At 38.8% G+C, this 13386-nt stretch overlaps 1 protein-coding gene across 2 annotated transcripts in view; it reads left to right on the top strand.

Annotated features, from left to right (window-relative positions):
- The window catches only part of Ptprb (protein tyrosine phosphatase, receptor type, B), a 110321-nt gene that overhangs the window by 19585 nt on the left and 77350 nt on the right, over positions 1-13386 (top strand). Inside the window, exons 1-2 of one of the 2 annotated variants that reach the window (XM_013021383.1) lie at positions 7729-7989; positions 8329-8605. In XM_013021383.1, the coding sequence (XP_012876837.1) occupies positions 7936-7989; positions 8329-8605 (331 nt within the window). In that variant the 5' untranslated portion in view covers positions 7729-7935. Of the gene's footprint in view, positions 1-7728; positions 7990-8328; positions 8606-13386 lie in introns of those variants that run through there. The other variant, XM_013021373.1, reaches the window with a different exon arrangement.

Genomic DNA, 13386 nt, shown 5'->3' with positions numbered 1-13386 from the left:
GGGTATAGTGTGCCCTCTGAGGCTGTCCTTGGGAATTCTAATGGTTTTTCCAACTCGTAATGGAGGACTTGTTAAACCACAGATTATTAGGCTCCACCCCCTTGCTTTTCTGATTCCTTATGTCTGTGGTAGGAGCTACCATTTGAATTTCTAACAAGTTCTCAGATTTTTGCTAATGCTACACTTTTAGAACCACTGCCTACAGAATACAGTACTATCTGCCTCTTCCTTCTTCTTCCCTCCCTTTCACACTCCCTCCTTCTAATCTTTTCATTCCTTTTCCCTTCCTATAGGATCAATCTTTTTCCCCTCTGTTTTATCTCTTTGTCTTCCCTCTTTTTATCCTCTTTTTTCCTTTCCCTTTCCTTCCAGAATGATACTTCAGTATCCATCACAGCCTTATTTAGAAGGACTTGTTAGAGTACTTATTCACATAACAATATTAACTGAGAAACTAGAAAGATACATTGATGAGTCCAAAAACTACTTGCTGAGCCTCTCCTCTATTGTATTCCAAGCCCTGTGCAAGAAGAACAAGACAAACCCCACCTTAAATTCTTAAAGGAATTAGGACCAGGTGAGGCAAGTGTAAAGATACGTGAAGATATAAATAATCATTGCCACATGCCATTGCCCTGCATTAAACAAACGTGTTACTGAGATAAGGAATAGTAAGGATAACTTTTTCCTTAAAAGGGCCTTTCCAGTTTCGTAGATAGGATCTGGTCACATAGAGGTGTGCTTTTGCTGAAACTTAAAGACTGCAGGGAGGAACAGGAAGGCAGTGTGGGGAGGAGCTATCCAAGAAGACAAAATGGCACTATGGTTTGGTGGCAAGAAAAATAAATTCCATAGGCATCTACAAAACCTGTATCCCGTAGCCTGGTATACAGTAGATGTTCAGTCAATATTTACTGGATGAATGAGTAAATGAATTGTCAGACTAGGCAACTGGAGAATAAGAAGCCATCTAGAGAGATCAAAGGGATGATCAGAGGCAAGGTAATAAAGGGCCTGAGTGAGGACAATGACATTTTAGGTCATGCATGAAGCACTTGGATTAACTTTATCAATGCACTCTGCCTCACCTCTGCTAGCCAGCCTCTAGCTCTTCAGCCCCCATTAGGTCTCCACACCTAATTCAGATCTAATTCAAAACCTTAGCAGTTCATCTACTTTTTACTGAGATGTCAAACTGTGTGGTGTAAAATTGCTAGGAGGCAGATTACTATGTAACTGCCTAGGCTCGTGATCCAATGCTTAGAAAGGTTATAAAAGATACATTATTTTTAAAAAGATATATTAATAATGACAGAATATGTGATAAAACTCTGCCTATTTGGACAACCTTTGCTTTATCAGATAGAAAACCATTTTGCAGAATAAGAGAAAACAATGGATTCCTGTTGGGATTTGAGCAGTGAGCATAACTAATGGACCCATGCTCTTTTAGGGGATGGTCCAACCCTGAGATAAGGATGTAAGAGGCCTTGGGCCACTCTCAGACTTGTGCCACATCTGGATATATTCCCCATCATCTATCTCCAGTAGGAAGTACCTAAAAAAAAAAACATGTTCCTACCTATACTTTGGCCATGAGAACATGATGGCAATAGCATGGTAGATAAATACTGGCCAACCCCATATGTAAGAGCTGTCAAGTAGAAACTAAATCTCCTTTTACTAAGGAGTCACATTTATAGGAAAAAGATTTATGAACTTAAGCAGATTAGAGGGGTTCTCTTCTAAAAGGAAGACGGCAGGTGGGCATCAGCCTAGACACAGAATGTGTTAGCAAAGTAGGTCAGGTAGATACAACAAATGATGCTGCATTAAGTTAGAAACAGCTTTGACAAATGGTCTATACAAAAATGCCACAGGAGGGCTGGGAATATGGCTTAGTGGTAGAGTGCTTGCCTAGCATGCATGAAGCCCTGGGTTTGATTCCTCAGTACCACACAAACAGGAAAAGCCAGAAGTGGTGCTGTGGCTCAAGTGATAGAAGTGCTAGCCTTGAGCAAAAGAAGCTCAGGGACAGTGCCTAGGCCCTGAGTTCAAGCCCCAGGACCTCTCAACTGTTTTTAATAAGAATGTAGGCTGAGTGGCCAGGGAGTGATACCTCTCTTGTCCTGGTCCACTGGGACCGGGGCTCAAGTAGCCTACCTATTGGAATCTTAGGTCTCTCCAAGCTCAAGGAAGTTCTCCGGAAGCGCTTGTCATTTACATGAATATACAATAATTGTCCTTATCCCAGACTAAGGAGAAATAAAATATGTCCTGTACTATAGTTGGAAAGGATAGGAACTACTTAAAATACTACCAGTACCGTCCCTATAGCAGAGATACGAGCCTTTCTATACAACAGAACCTAGTGAAAACCCAGTCTATGAAAGTGAACAAGTGATTGGTTTTATCACCAATTTACTTAGAATACAGAAATAATAGACACAACCCATTGTAAGGACACCTATTCTTAACACTAACTAGTACAATGGCAAGAGCAGATTCTGCTGAGAAGACCAAAGCAAATACCTCTGTATTCTTGCTAAACTATCCTGTAATTAAACAGAATTATATCATGTAATACCGGTGTTGGAGGTTAAGATACAACTTCCTTGTGTAAATAAGTCATGTGATAATAACAATGCAGCTGATCATGGTAAATACCCATGGAAAATGACTGCTTCAAGAAACTGGATCTAGTTGACAGCCATCTGCTTTCTGTGCTGGAGAGATTTACCTAATTTTTTATATAGTAAAAATAGTAGTAAATCAAAATAGAATAGTAAACCTAAGAATTTTTAAATGTTTGTAATGGCTTCATATGGCAAAAAAAAAATTTTTTTTTGCTCTATCCCTACTCCTACATTGGCTTCTCCAAATTTTAGATAGACATGTTAGCACCATGGCTGTATCTGCTCTGCCAGTGTTACAACAGTAAAGGCTGAGATAGGAGGCTTTCAAGTTTAAAGGCCATCCAGGGCTATATAACGGGTTTGAAGCCAGCTTGGGTTATGAAAAAACACAAAGTTAATTCGTTAATTTTTGAAAAGCCGTAGAACATGTAAATGTTTTAACAGATGGGATTGTTTGCATGTATGGGGGCCATATTTGAAACCTAAGTGGAAGCTCTAAAAATTGCAGTGTGTGCATAGATGACCCTCCACTTAGGATTTTCCAACTACATAATAGTATACAAGTACTACCTATCAGTAGAAACTATACTTAGAATTCTTTATTGCCCCACATAAAACAGCAATATTCTCTTACAATGCAGCAAACAATCACAGCTCCATGATTGTGTGGGTAAACAAACTATTCTTTACAGTACACTGTGTTCCTAAGCTACAATGTTCAGTGGGGTAAGTGCATCAAACATATTTTCAGTTTACAATATATTTAATTTATGATGGATTCATTGTCATATAACCCCAGAGTAGACTGAGGATCATCTACCAGTATTTGGGGATTCATCTACAATTCCTGACTCATAGCTTCAAAATTTTTATAATTACCTAAGTGACTAAGCAATAACATTATCTTTTGTTAAAATCTTTGACCTTTTGTTCTTGTTATTTGAAATAATGCTCCAGACTAGTTCCAGAGTGGTTAAAATGAAAGATAGTGTTCTCCAACCATACCTAAGCTTTTAATAAATAATGAGGTGATTTTTTTGTGATTCCATAGATAACCACAGGATGGAGTCAAAGTTGGGTTGCCAAGGCAACCAATTAGTATTGGGAGGGTTGGAGGGGAAATAGAAGGGTGCTGAAGGCTGAGAGGATTACCAATAGCCAATGAGTCAATCATTCCCTACTTTGTTTTGCCTTCATACAAATTCAGAGACGTTCTAGGAGTTTCCAAGAAGGTGAGCACATTCTAAGAATGTGCCAGGAAGGTGAACCGCCCAAACTCCATGGGATAGAAGATCCTATGCTCAAGACCTTTTCAGATTTTGCCATATGTTAGGAAACTGAGTCATGAGGGCATTAGAATAAAGAAAGAGGAGAAGAAAAAAAACAACCTCAACAGACCACAGATCAGCTTTAATGGAAAGTTGAAAAGGGATGCCTTGGTGATTTAAGGAGTCAGGAGACAAGGTATGGTATAATGGAGGCAGGGTAGAGGAACTTAAGTAAGGGTAATAAATAGGGGGGGCAGGCTCCAAAGTAGTTGGAGGACTCAAAGATTTTTGAGAGTTTATGGCACAAGTCTGGCTCCCAGAGCCTATTGTTTGAGCAAGTCCCATCTCTTGTCTATCGCCTGAGAGGGTTAGGGAGTAGGCTTTCATATTTAGAGTCTGGGCTGGAGAATTTTGAGAAGATCCCTGGTGGAAGGGTCCTCAGCGGGCCAAGCCATGGAAACACTATTGAGTTATAAGAACAAAGCAGATTCCCATTACCATTTCTGGTTGTTTAACATGGACCTTGAAAACATTTTTATAATAAACCAGCAAATATAAAAATACATCAAAAATAAAGTAGCAGCTCTCAAGTAGTGGCTGTAGGCCTTTGATGATGGGAGCTAGCAGTCAGCATGTATTTTGGGAATCTAACAAGATCCAGGCCTTCAACCATGAACACATAATTAATGATTGTGTTCACATGGCTACTAATAGCTATCACTATTTTTATTTAAGATAGCTTATCACTGATATGAATGGAAAACGTTCACTGTACAGCTAATCAAAAGCAGCCTCACCTTTCCCATATAGTCTGGAAAAAGGTTCCTAAAAACAAGGAGAAAAAGTTATGCCCTGAAATGGTACCCAGTAATTGATCCTAAATTCCTAGAATGCAAAAATATCTAAAGAAAATGTAGTGGCATGCAGGATAAATAGGCTGAAAAGAGTTTTGAGGAATTCTAAACAAGGATGAGAACAAAGAGCAAAATAAATTAGTTTCTTTAGACTTTGTAGTTTCAAATAAACTCTTCATAGAAAAGTTGTTATCTGGTAACTTTTCCCAGTTCCCTACTTTTGTGAATCTATTATTATTCTCTCTGCTTTTGCATACTTCAAATGTGATTTCAAAAGGAAAAATGTAATCACTAAAAGGCTGAACTTGAATTTGCCCTCTTGTCTCAATCTATGCAATTCTATAAATTGTTTACAATCTGTTAATCATTTGGAAGCTCCAATATTTAATAATGATAAAATTAAATTTAAACCTAGTAGTTATCCACAGACGGAAAGGAAGTGTTTATAACTATTAGCCCTTTCTAAATATATATTGAGTATGTTAAAGTTGTTTAAAAATGATTTTAGATGTCTCTTATTTTTCGGTCAAAAATAAACTAACTATATTTAAAGAAAATATTTCTTATTTTCCTCAAGGTCATTATTAGCAAGTTAATTAGCACTGTTAATTTAGAAGCACTTAAACTTTGTAATTATGAGGATATTTTGTTATTTTCTTTAGTTTTCTTCAAATTTTGTCTTTTCATACACTTACCTGAGCTATCAGAAAGAATTGTTAGATAGTGTATTGGAAATTTAGCTCTAAAATTTAACTCTAGCTAATATGTCTGCATATCTATACATAAACACATGCATATAGATATAAACACATAGATATATGTATATCTATATGCATGTGTTTATAGACATGCACACACAGATACATACATATATATGTGTGTATACATGTATATATGTGTACATTTATATGTATGTTTGTATATATATATTAGGCTTATAAACCATAGAACTGATCTGTGATAAGTATGAAGTCCCTGTGGAAAAGACAAATGAGAAAGATGAGCAGTAAAAGTTAGCAAGTGGGACCTATGTCATGAGTGAGTTTAAAAGACAGAAAATGTGTGATTTGAGTGTCATCTATTGCTAGATATATTGATACTTGTTCAACACATTGGAGCTTGCTTTAGCTGAAACTGTTATTCTTCCTAGCTCTATATAGTACTTAGAATATTATTCTTGATTTGCAGTTGAGGTACTCTCATTGTAAGACAAAAACAAAAAAAAAAATACAAAGGTAATGTTGAAAAGAAATATAATTGAAAAAAGGGACTCCTCTAAAGGCTGAAAACAGCTGGAGGTTTGAAAAAGGTCTAAAATATCTGATGAAGAAGAAAAGAAAGTGTCACTGGTAAGCCTGGAAAATCAAGCTCTGCAAAACATTGAACTTGGGAGCAAAAGACAGAATCAAAAGTTGTTTAATAAGACAAATGGTTTGAATAGAGAAATAAGAGAAGTTCTGTTTTCCTAGAAATAATACATATATTTTAGGCTTGATGTTCTTTGGGTGTTTGCTAACTTGAAAGAGGACTTGGGATCTTTGCTTTGGCTTTAGCTTAAGGTTTATCAAATCTCTGAGGTGGAGAAAAATCTTCATTTTTCACTGGGAATGTAGTTCAGTGGCAAAACTTAAAGGAATTTCATTTTTCATTAGGAGATTTTTGGAAAACAAGTTTCTAAAAAAAATTGAGACAATTTTTACTTCTTTTCATCTTTCTACTTTTCTTCAAAGTACACAGTCGTTACAGTAGCCAAGAACATACCCTCACATGTAATACAATCTGTGTATTGGAAAAAGAAGGAAACACCATCTCTCTTTCTGATCTGGGAACTGAAATGTGGACTCTCTTTGGTTTAGTATGGTATCTCAAAACCCAAATTTATTGAAGTTGTGGCAGTATTTTGCTTTCGTTGCCTTTGTAAAATTATACAGCGGGAGATAGCACTTTTTTGGAGTCTATTTTTAGACGTACATAGTCACTTAGGTACTGAGGCAATTACTAACAGGCATATAATTAGCGCTGAAAACTGTCAGTGCCATTTCTTTGTAAATCTGTGTGCCGCTAAGCCATCAAAAGTATTTCCCAGCAAAAATGCAAACGCCTTGGTCAGAAGATTTAGGAATGACAGGGCTGTCACCACTGGATGGTCAGTGAGGGAACTGCTTTGCTATAGGTTGCACCATTGGTGGAGACCTTTCTGTTGTTGTTGCTTAGCTCTATTTGCATACCAAATATGTATACACAGACCTTTACAAGATTAAAGGGGGAAATGACTACAGAAAGGATGAAGGTCAACTTGACCCTGGGCTGGCTCTTTGCAAGGCGGGGGGCGGGGGGTCTTCTTCCCCTGCTGGGGTCAAGGCGGTGAGCCTTGTGACAAATGAATGCTTTGGGGTGAGAAGGGCAAACGCTCTCTAATAAAAGGCTTCAGGAAAGAATGTGGGCAACCTAGGGAAATTGTGTTAAGGTCAAGTGTAATCCTGGGAAAAAAGATCCAGAAGAAAGCAGATGAGAAGGATAGGAAGGAAGATAGGAGGAAGGAGGACTTAGGGTGGGGAAGGAGGGAGGGGATGGTGGATGGGAGGAGGTGTAAGGGGGGGGTCTGAAAAGTGAGAACCAGCGGCACTCATGGTAGCGAAAGGACCACGGAGTAGGGGAAAGTGAAAGTCCGGGAGGAGGAGAAGGCAGAGCGCCCCGCGGACCCGGATGGGACCCTTGGCCGGGGAGGCGGTGGCCCAGGGCATTGGGGACAACTTGGCTGGCTCGGTCCCCTTTGGCAGCTTCAGGCGTTGGCTCCTGGGGGGCTCCCTCCCTCCCAGGCGCATTGTTCCTTTGCCGGGAGACGAGGAAATTGCCTTTTGATTGCGGAAGTCCGCGGATGGGGCTTGGGGAGAGGCAGCGCGGGTCAGAATGGCAGCGTGGGAAGGGCTGCTGGCCGCCTGTCCCCGCCGCCTCCTCCTGTCGCGTCCGCAGCCCGCCCGGGGCGGCAGCAGGAGCAGCAGCGGCTGTGGCCCCCGCGCGTCGCCAGCCCCCAGGGAAGTGCGCTGCGCCCACAGGGCGCGCTGAGCGCGCGCGCAGCAACAAGTGGGTCCTTCATCCAGCGTCCAGCCATCCCTCCAACCTCCCCACCCCCATCTCCCCGCCTTGGATTCACCCGGGTTCTAACCCCTGACCGCAATGCTGAACCATGGAGCAGGACTGGCCTTGTGGATTACACTACACCTACTACAGGTGAGTGGCTCAAGCGGACGCAGCCCTCTCGGGGGCCCAAACCAAATTCACTCCACTCGGCAACCTCTCTGTGCTTTGTAGGGGAAATCTCTTGAGATGAGCTGTCCGCCTCTTGAACGCACACTGGCCAGCTTGTCCTGATGTCAAAGGCAAAAGCCATCTTCTGGCTCCAGCTGCTCCAGAGAAACAGCAACCAGGGAGAAAGCTGCCATCCACCTCCCTTGTGGGCTTCTCGCCCCTGCTTAGAAAGACAAGGGGCCATCTGAGGCTAGGCAGAAGGGGTGGATAGAGGCATTTAGGGAGCCTGTTAAAGTGGTGGTCCTTCTGATCTCTTTGTAGACTGGACTGGCAGAGTCAGTGAGATGTAACTTCACCGTGATGGAATCCAAGATCTCCAGCCAGGCGGTGTCTCTCCAGTGGAAAACTACTTTAGGGTCATCCTGTAACTTCAGCGTCCTCTACAGCAGTGATACCTCCAGGGCGGCTTGGTGCTACCCGTTTCAGATCGACAACACCACCTATGGATGTAACCTCAGGGATTTACACGCGGGAACGTTCTACAACTTCAAGATTGTTTCTCTGGATGGAGAAGAGAGCACTGTGGTCTTACAAACAGGTAAGGGTGGACAGGTACAGTTGGATAGCCCAAACCACTCGGAACTGGGCCGGGCCTTTTCAACCTGGGGTTCCATTTGAGTGCCAGGCATGCAAAAGATGAAAAGATGTGTTGTACAGATAAATATTAACTACTTCTGATCTCCTCACATCTGGACATCTGGCCAGAAGCAGTTTGATTGTTAGCTGCTCCCTAAGTACTGGAAACAGCAGCTAACTGACAGGCTCCCGAAAGGGGATAGTGGTATGTGAGAGGAGAGGAGAGACAGAGACAGAGGGAATTTGTTTTAAAAAAAGAAAGAAAGAAAGAAAAAGATATGCTATGAGCATCTATCACATTAAATTGTCAAACCCTGGAATAAGTTTAAGCAAATATTTTTAGAATAAGTAATGGAAGGGTATTGATTACAGGTATGCCTTTCCTAATCTTACTTTTATTTTTTGGAACCACAGCATAAAATCTTCAGGTATAAACAGAGCTATTCATGGAGTGGGGCGGGGGATGGATGAAAGTCCTTTAAATTGAGGGTACAAAATTTGTTTAGTAACTAAAATAGCATAGTGTCAAAGAATGGTCTTTGATTTCTCTGAACCTCCAGTGAATTATTTTTCTTTCTGCTTGTGGTAAATCCTTTCGTGTATGCATGATCAAAGTTTGTCTTTCTTGCCTCAATTTCCTATCTGTAACATGAGAGCATTCGACTAGGTCATTATTCACGTTTAAGTTCTTACCAAGTTCAGGGGTAGGTAAGTATGCAATCTCACTGACTCCTCAGCACTAGCTGAAAATGCACTCCAAACTCTTTAATGGTATTGGCTTTTTTGTTGCTTCATTAGTCCATTCAACATTACTCCTATTTGTTGGAAGTAGAGAGCTTTCCTTTCACCTAGAAACTCAAATCTAAGCCAAAAATTCTGACAGTTAAATTTAGAAATGTATTATCCCAATCATTTCTTCATGTGTTTACCTGAAAAGATCATTTCTTTCACTGTAGTTTTTTGAAGACGTGCAAGAATCTCCTATTTGAAAGGTAGTCATGGCAGATTGGGAAATCTCATGGGACTCAAGTAACCATCTATTAATTTCATTTTTTTTTCAAAGAAAAGCTTCTGAATTCTCAGTTACATCATTTGACTTACTTCAGATGAAACTTTCAATTTCTGAGAACTGCAAAGACTTAAGTCCAAAGGAAAACCACTTGTTAACAACACACATCTATTTTTTTTTCCAATATGGAATCAAAGAGGAACTAAATTCAACTGCATAATTAGAACATTTTAAAGAAGTTTAGACATCTGGGTTTTCAGTCATAACATTGTTACTGTCTTGGTATTTGACAACAGTTCTGTGGGCACTTGTGTACCTAATATCATGACATTTATAATGTAGAACTTCCAGATGTGTTGAATACATGGGGAAAAGTGACTAGCCAACTAGATGTGTGTTCAGTGTCTCAGAGCAATTTGTGTGTGTGTGTGTGTGTGTGTGTGTGTGTGTGTGTGTGTGTGTGTGTGAGTTAGTTTTCAGAAGGCTATTGGAGAAAAGGTAAAGACCTTAAGACATCAGAAGTCAGGAGTTTAACCCCAGGGGTTAACTTTTTGGAAAAAGGATTGCTGAAAAGGGCTTACTAGGGGTGTTACTAGTTATAGAATAGCCTCCATTGTTATTCAGGTAGACATTTCAAATCCAGAAGCATGCTGAAAGCACTGGGAAATATTTAGTATTGACTATGTTGCATAGAAGAGTAGCTCTGACATCTACAATGTGTTAGAATTCAGAGATATTGTCATTTTCCTTAAGGAAGTACTTTCTACAGGTACTTGTCACTATAAATTTCATGAGCATGAGGAAGTGGGAAGGATGAACATTGAAGGTGGTCTTTGGAAAATGGTCATTATTCTGTGCTTATTTGTACAATGGTGTGACCTTCCTAGTACGCCCTACATTTTTAAAACAACGTTTAATTTAAATAGAACTTTTTAAAAATTGTTTCAAGGAGGAAAAATTGTTTCAGGGAGGAATTTTTAAGTTTTTATTTATTTGTCAGTAGTGCTTTTTAGACATTGTTCAGTTAGTTATAAATAAGTACTAGTATTTCTAAAGACTGTTAGGCAAGAAAGATGAGTCCCATAAATCAGATTTTACTGTTATTAAATTATGTCATCTAGTATAATATGAGCTGTTAAACAAAACCACAAAGAAAAGTCAATGTGTGTACTTTATTTTTTATTTTTGTTCTTTTTTCTTAAGAATTACATTTCACCTGTGTTTTTGGTCACGAATAAAACTTAAGACAAGATAATGGATACAGCACTAGTTTATATGGTCTGCGCATTTCCAAAATATATTTTTTGTTGATTTTTTTTACTGATGAATTGCCTAAAATACCAAGTTACTTTGTTGATATGTAAATTTGACATTAAATTTAAAAAATAATTAAATGAGTAGTATTCTAGCAACAGCCTATTCTAGAAATTTAAATCAGGATTAAAAAATGTGGGTTCAAATTAAAATTCAGTACAGCAAACATTCGTCATAATGGTAGCAAAGGGGACAATGCCAGGTAGCAACTGGGGAGCTTATAAAGATGCTGGGCACAAGTGGTCTCTGACCTAGTAGTCTTGAGCAGCCTTGAGGCAAGGTTAAGATGATAATGACCACAGAGCTTCCCAAGACTTTCTTGGATGAAAATTCTGCCTCATTTCATGTATGATGTGCTGGCCATGGCTTGCCAATTCTCAGATTTATTTATAAGAAGAATATTTTAGAAAGACAATTGTTCAATTTGTGACTTCTTTGAGAAACAACACAATGTACATACCAAACATTGAATACTTCTCAAATACTTCATCCTCCTAAGCAGAGGTTGTGACTTGATTGTCTCTTTGGATGTTTAGGTGTCTAAATAATAATATGTTCTGTTTATATAATGTTTCTGAAATAATCTGAATTATTTCACTAGTATTAAAAATGATAAGCTCTCATGAAAATTTTCTTAAACTGCTAGATATTTGGAAAAACTGTTTGGTTAGAGCTAAGTTGTGACATCTCAGTTCACTGGAATGTCATTTTATTTATTTTATTTCCTGAAGGCAATCTGAGGACATTTGAAATTATTCCTTTCTCAAAGTTTTTATTTAAAACTTTTGGGGCATTTTTGTCCAGAAGAAAACATGGGTTTTTAATTTAGCACATGGTAAATGTTTTATAAATACTGATTAAATGCATGGATAAGAAGTGGGGATAGGGTTCAAATGGTAGAGCACCAAAGCAGAAAAGCCAAGTGAATGCACAAGGTCCTAAGGCAGCCCCCAGTACTGGCACACAAAAATATTAGATAGATAGATAGATAGATAGATAATAGATAGATAGATGATAGTTAGAACCATGAATGAATAGGTGGTTAGATTTTATTTATTGAAATAGAAACTATATGTGTATATGAGAGAGAGAGAAGTAAATTAACAAAATGTGTATTTTAGGTGGAGAACATGTGTAGACTAGACTAAAAATATTTATCACCTTCTTAGTATATTTTATTAATCAGCCTAGAAAAAGGCTCCCAAAAGAATTCCTCAAATTACTTTATATAGCTAATTTCCTTGCCTATAATAAATTTTAAAAAGCATTTAGAAGCGATGTCAAATGATCACATCAGCTATTATTTCTATTTCAAAATGCTATTTATTGCATTGATTGGCTAAAGCTGCCATAACAAAATACCACAAGCTGGGTGGCTTCAAATCAGAAATCTTTACAATAAAATAAAATTTAACAAAAATTAAAAAAAAACACACACAGAAATGTGTATACTCACCAACCCAAAAGCTAGAAATCTAGACTCAAGATCTCAAACTGAAGCCGGGCGCCAGTGACTCAGGCTTGTAATCCTAGCTACTCAGGAGGCCGAGATCTGAGAATCATGGTTCAAAGCCAGCCTGGGTAGGAAAGTCTGTGAGACTCTTATCTCCAATAAAACCACAAGAAAACAGGAAGTGGCACTGTGGCTCAAGCGGTAGAGTGCTTGCCTTGATCTGAGGAGCTGAAGGACAGCACCCAAGGCCAAAGTTTAAGCCCCATGACCAACCAAAAAAAAAAACCTCAAACTGAATTAGGACCCACCCATTTTAACTTAGTCACCTCTGTAAGTCCCTGTCTCCAAACACAATCTCAATCAATACAATCTGAAGTACTGTAAAGTACTGAAGTATATCTAGGTTTAAAGGAGACACAATTCAGCCCATAAAATTTAGCCTTAAACATAGCCTTTCTTCCTTAACACAATCTTTAAATTAGTTGTATCAAACTTTCTTGTAGAAGTTGTTAGAAAGCATTCTTGATTTCTACTCCACATGAATCAGAATTTAGAAGGGGTGGAGCTAGAGAAATCAGCATTTTAAGTACAAAAAGAATTAACACACACTGAATTTCAGGAGCTAGTGACATAATTTTTCTATTCTTAAAAAGCATTGAGATTTTTGGGGCCATACCTTTTTAGGAATGGTTAAATCTATAACACTTGGGGATACTTACTGCCTTTTCCAGAAACAGAAAATTTCTTTAATATTTTTGTGCTTTTATAACATATAAAACATTTTTATCTTCTATATTTGGTACATAAAAGTATAAGGTGCAGGGCTCTGGTGGCTCATGCCTGTAATCCTAGCTACTCAGGAGGATGAGATCTGAGGATATTGGTTCAAAGCCAGCCTGGGCAGGAAAGTTCATGAGACTCTTATCTCCAATAAACCACTAGAAAACCGGAAATGGCACTGTGTCTC

The sequence above is a fragment of the Dipodomys ordii genome, unplaced genomic scaffold, assembly GCF_000151885.1.
Source record: "Dipodomys ordii isolate 6190 unplaced genomic scaffold, Dord_2.0 Scaffold3, whole genome shotgun sequence".
Classification (NCBI taxonomy): Eukaryota; Metazoa; Chordata; class Mammalia; order Rodentia; family Heteromyidae; genus Dipodomys; species Dipodomys ordii.
Note: the sequence above shows the minus strand (reverse complement) of the source record. Positions and strands in the feature narration are given on the sequence as shown.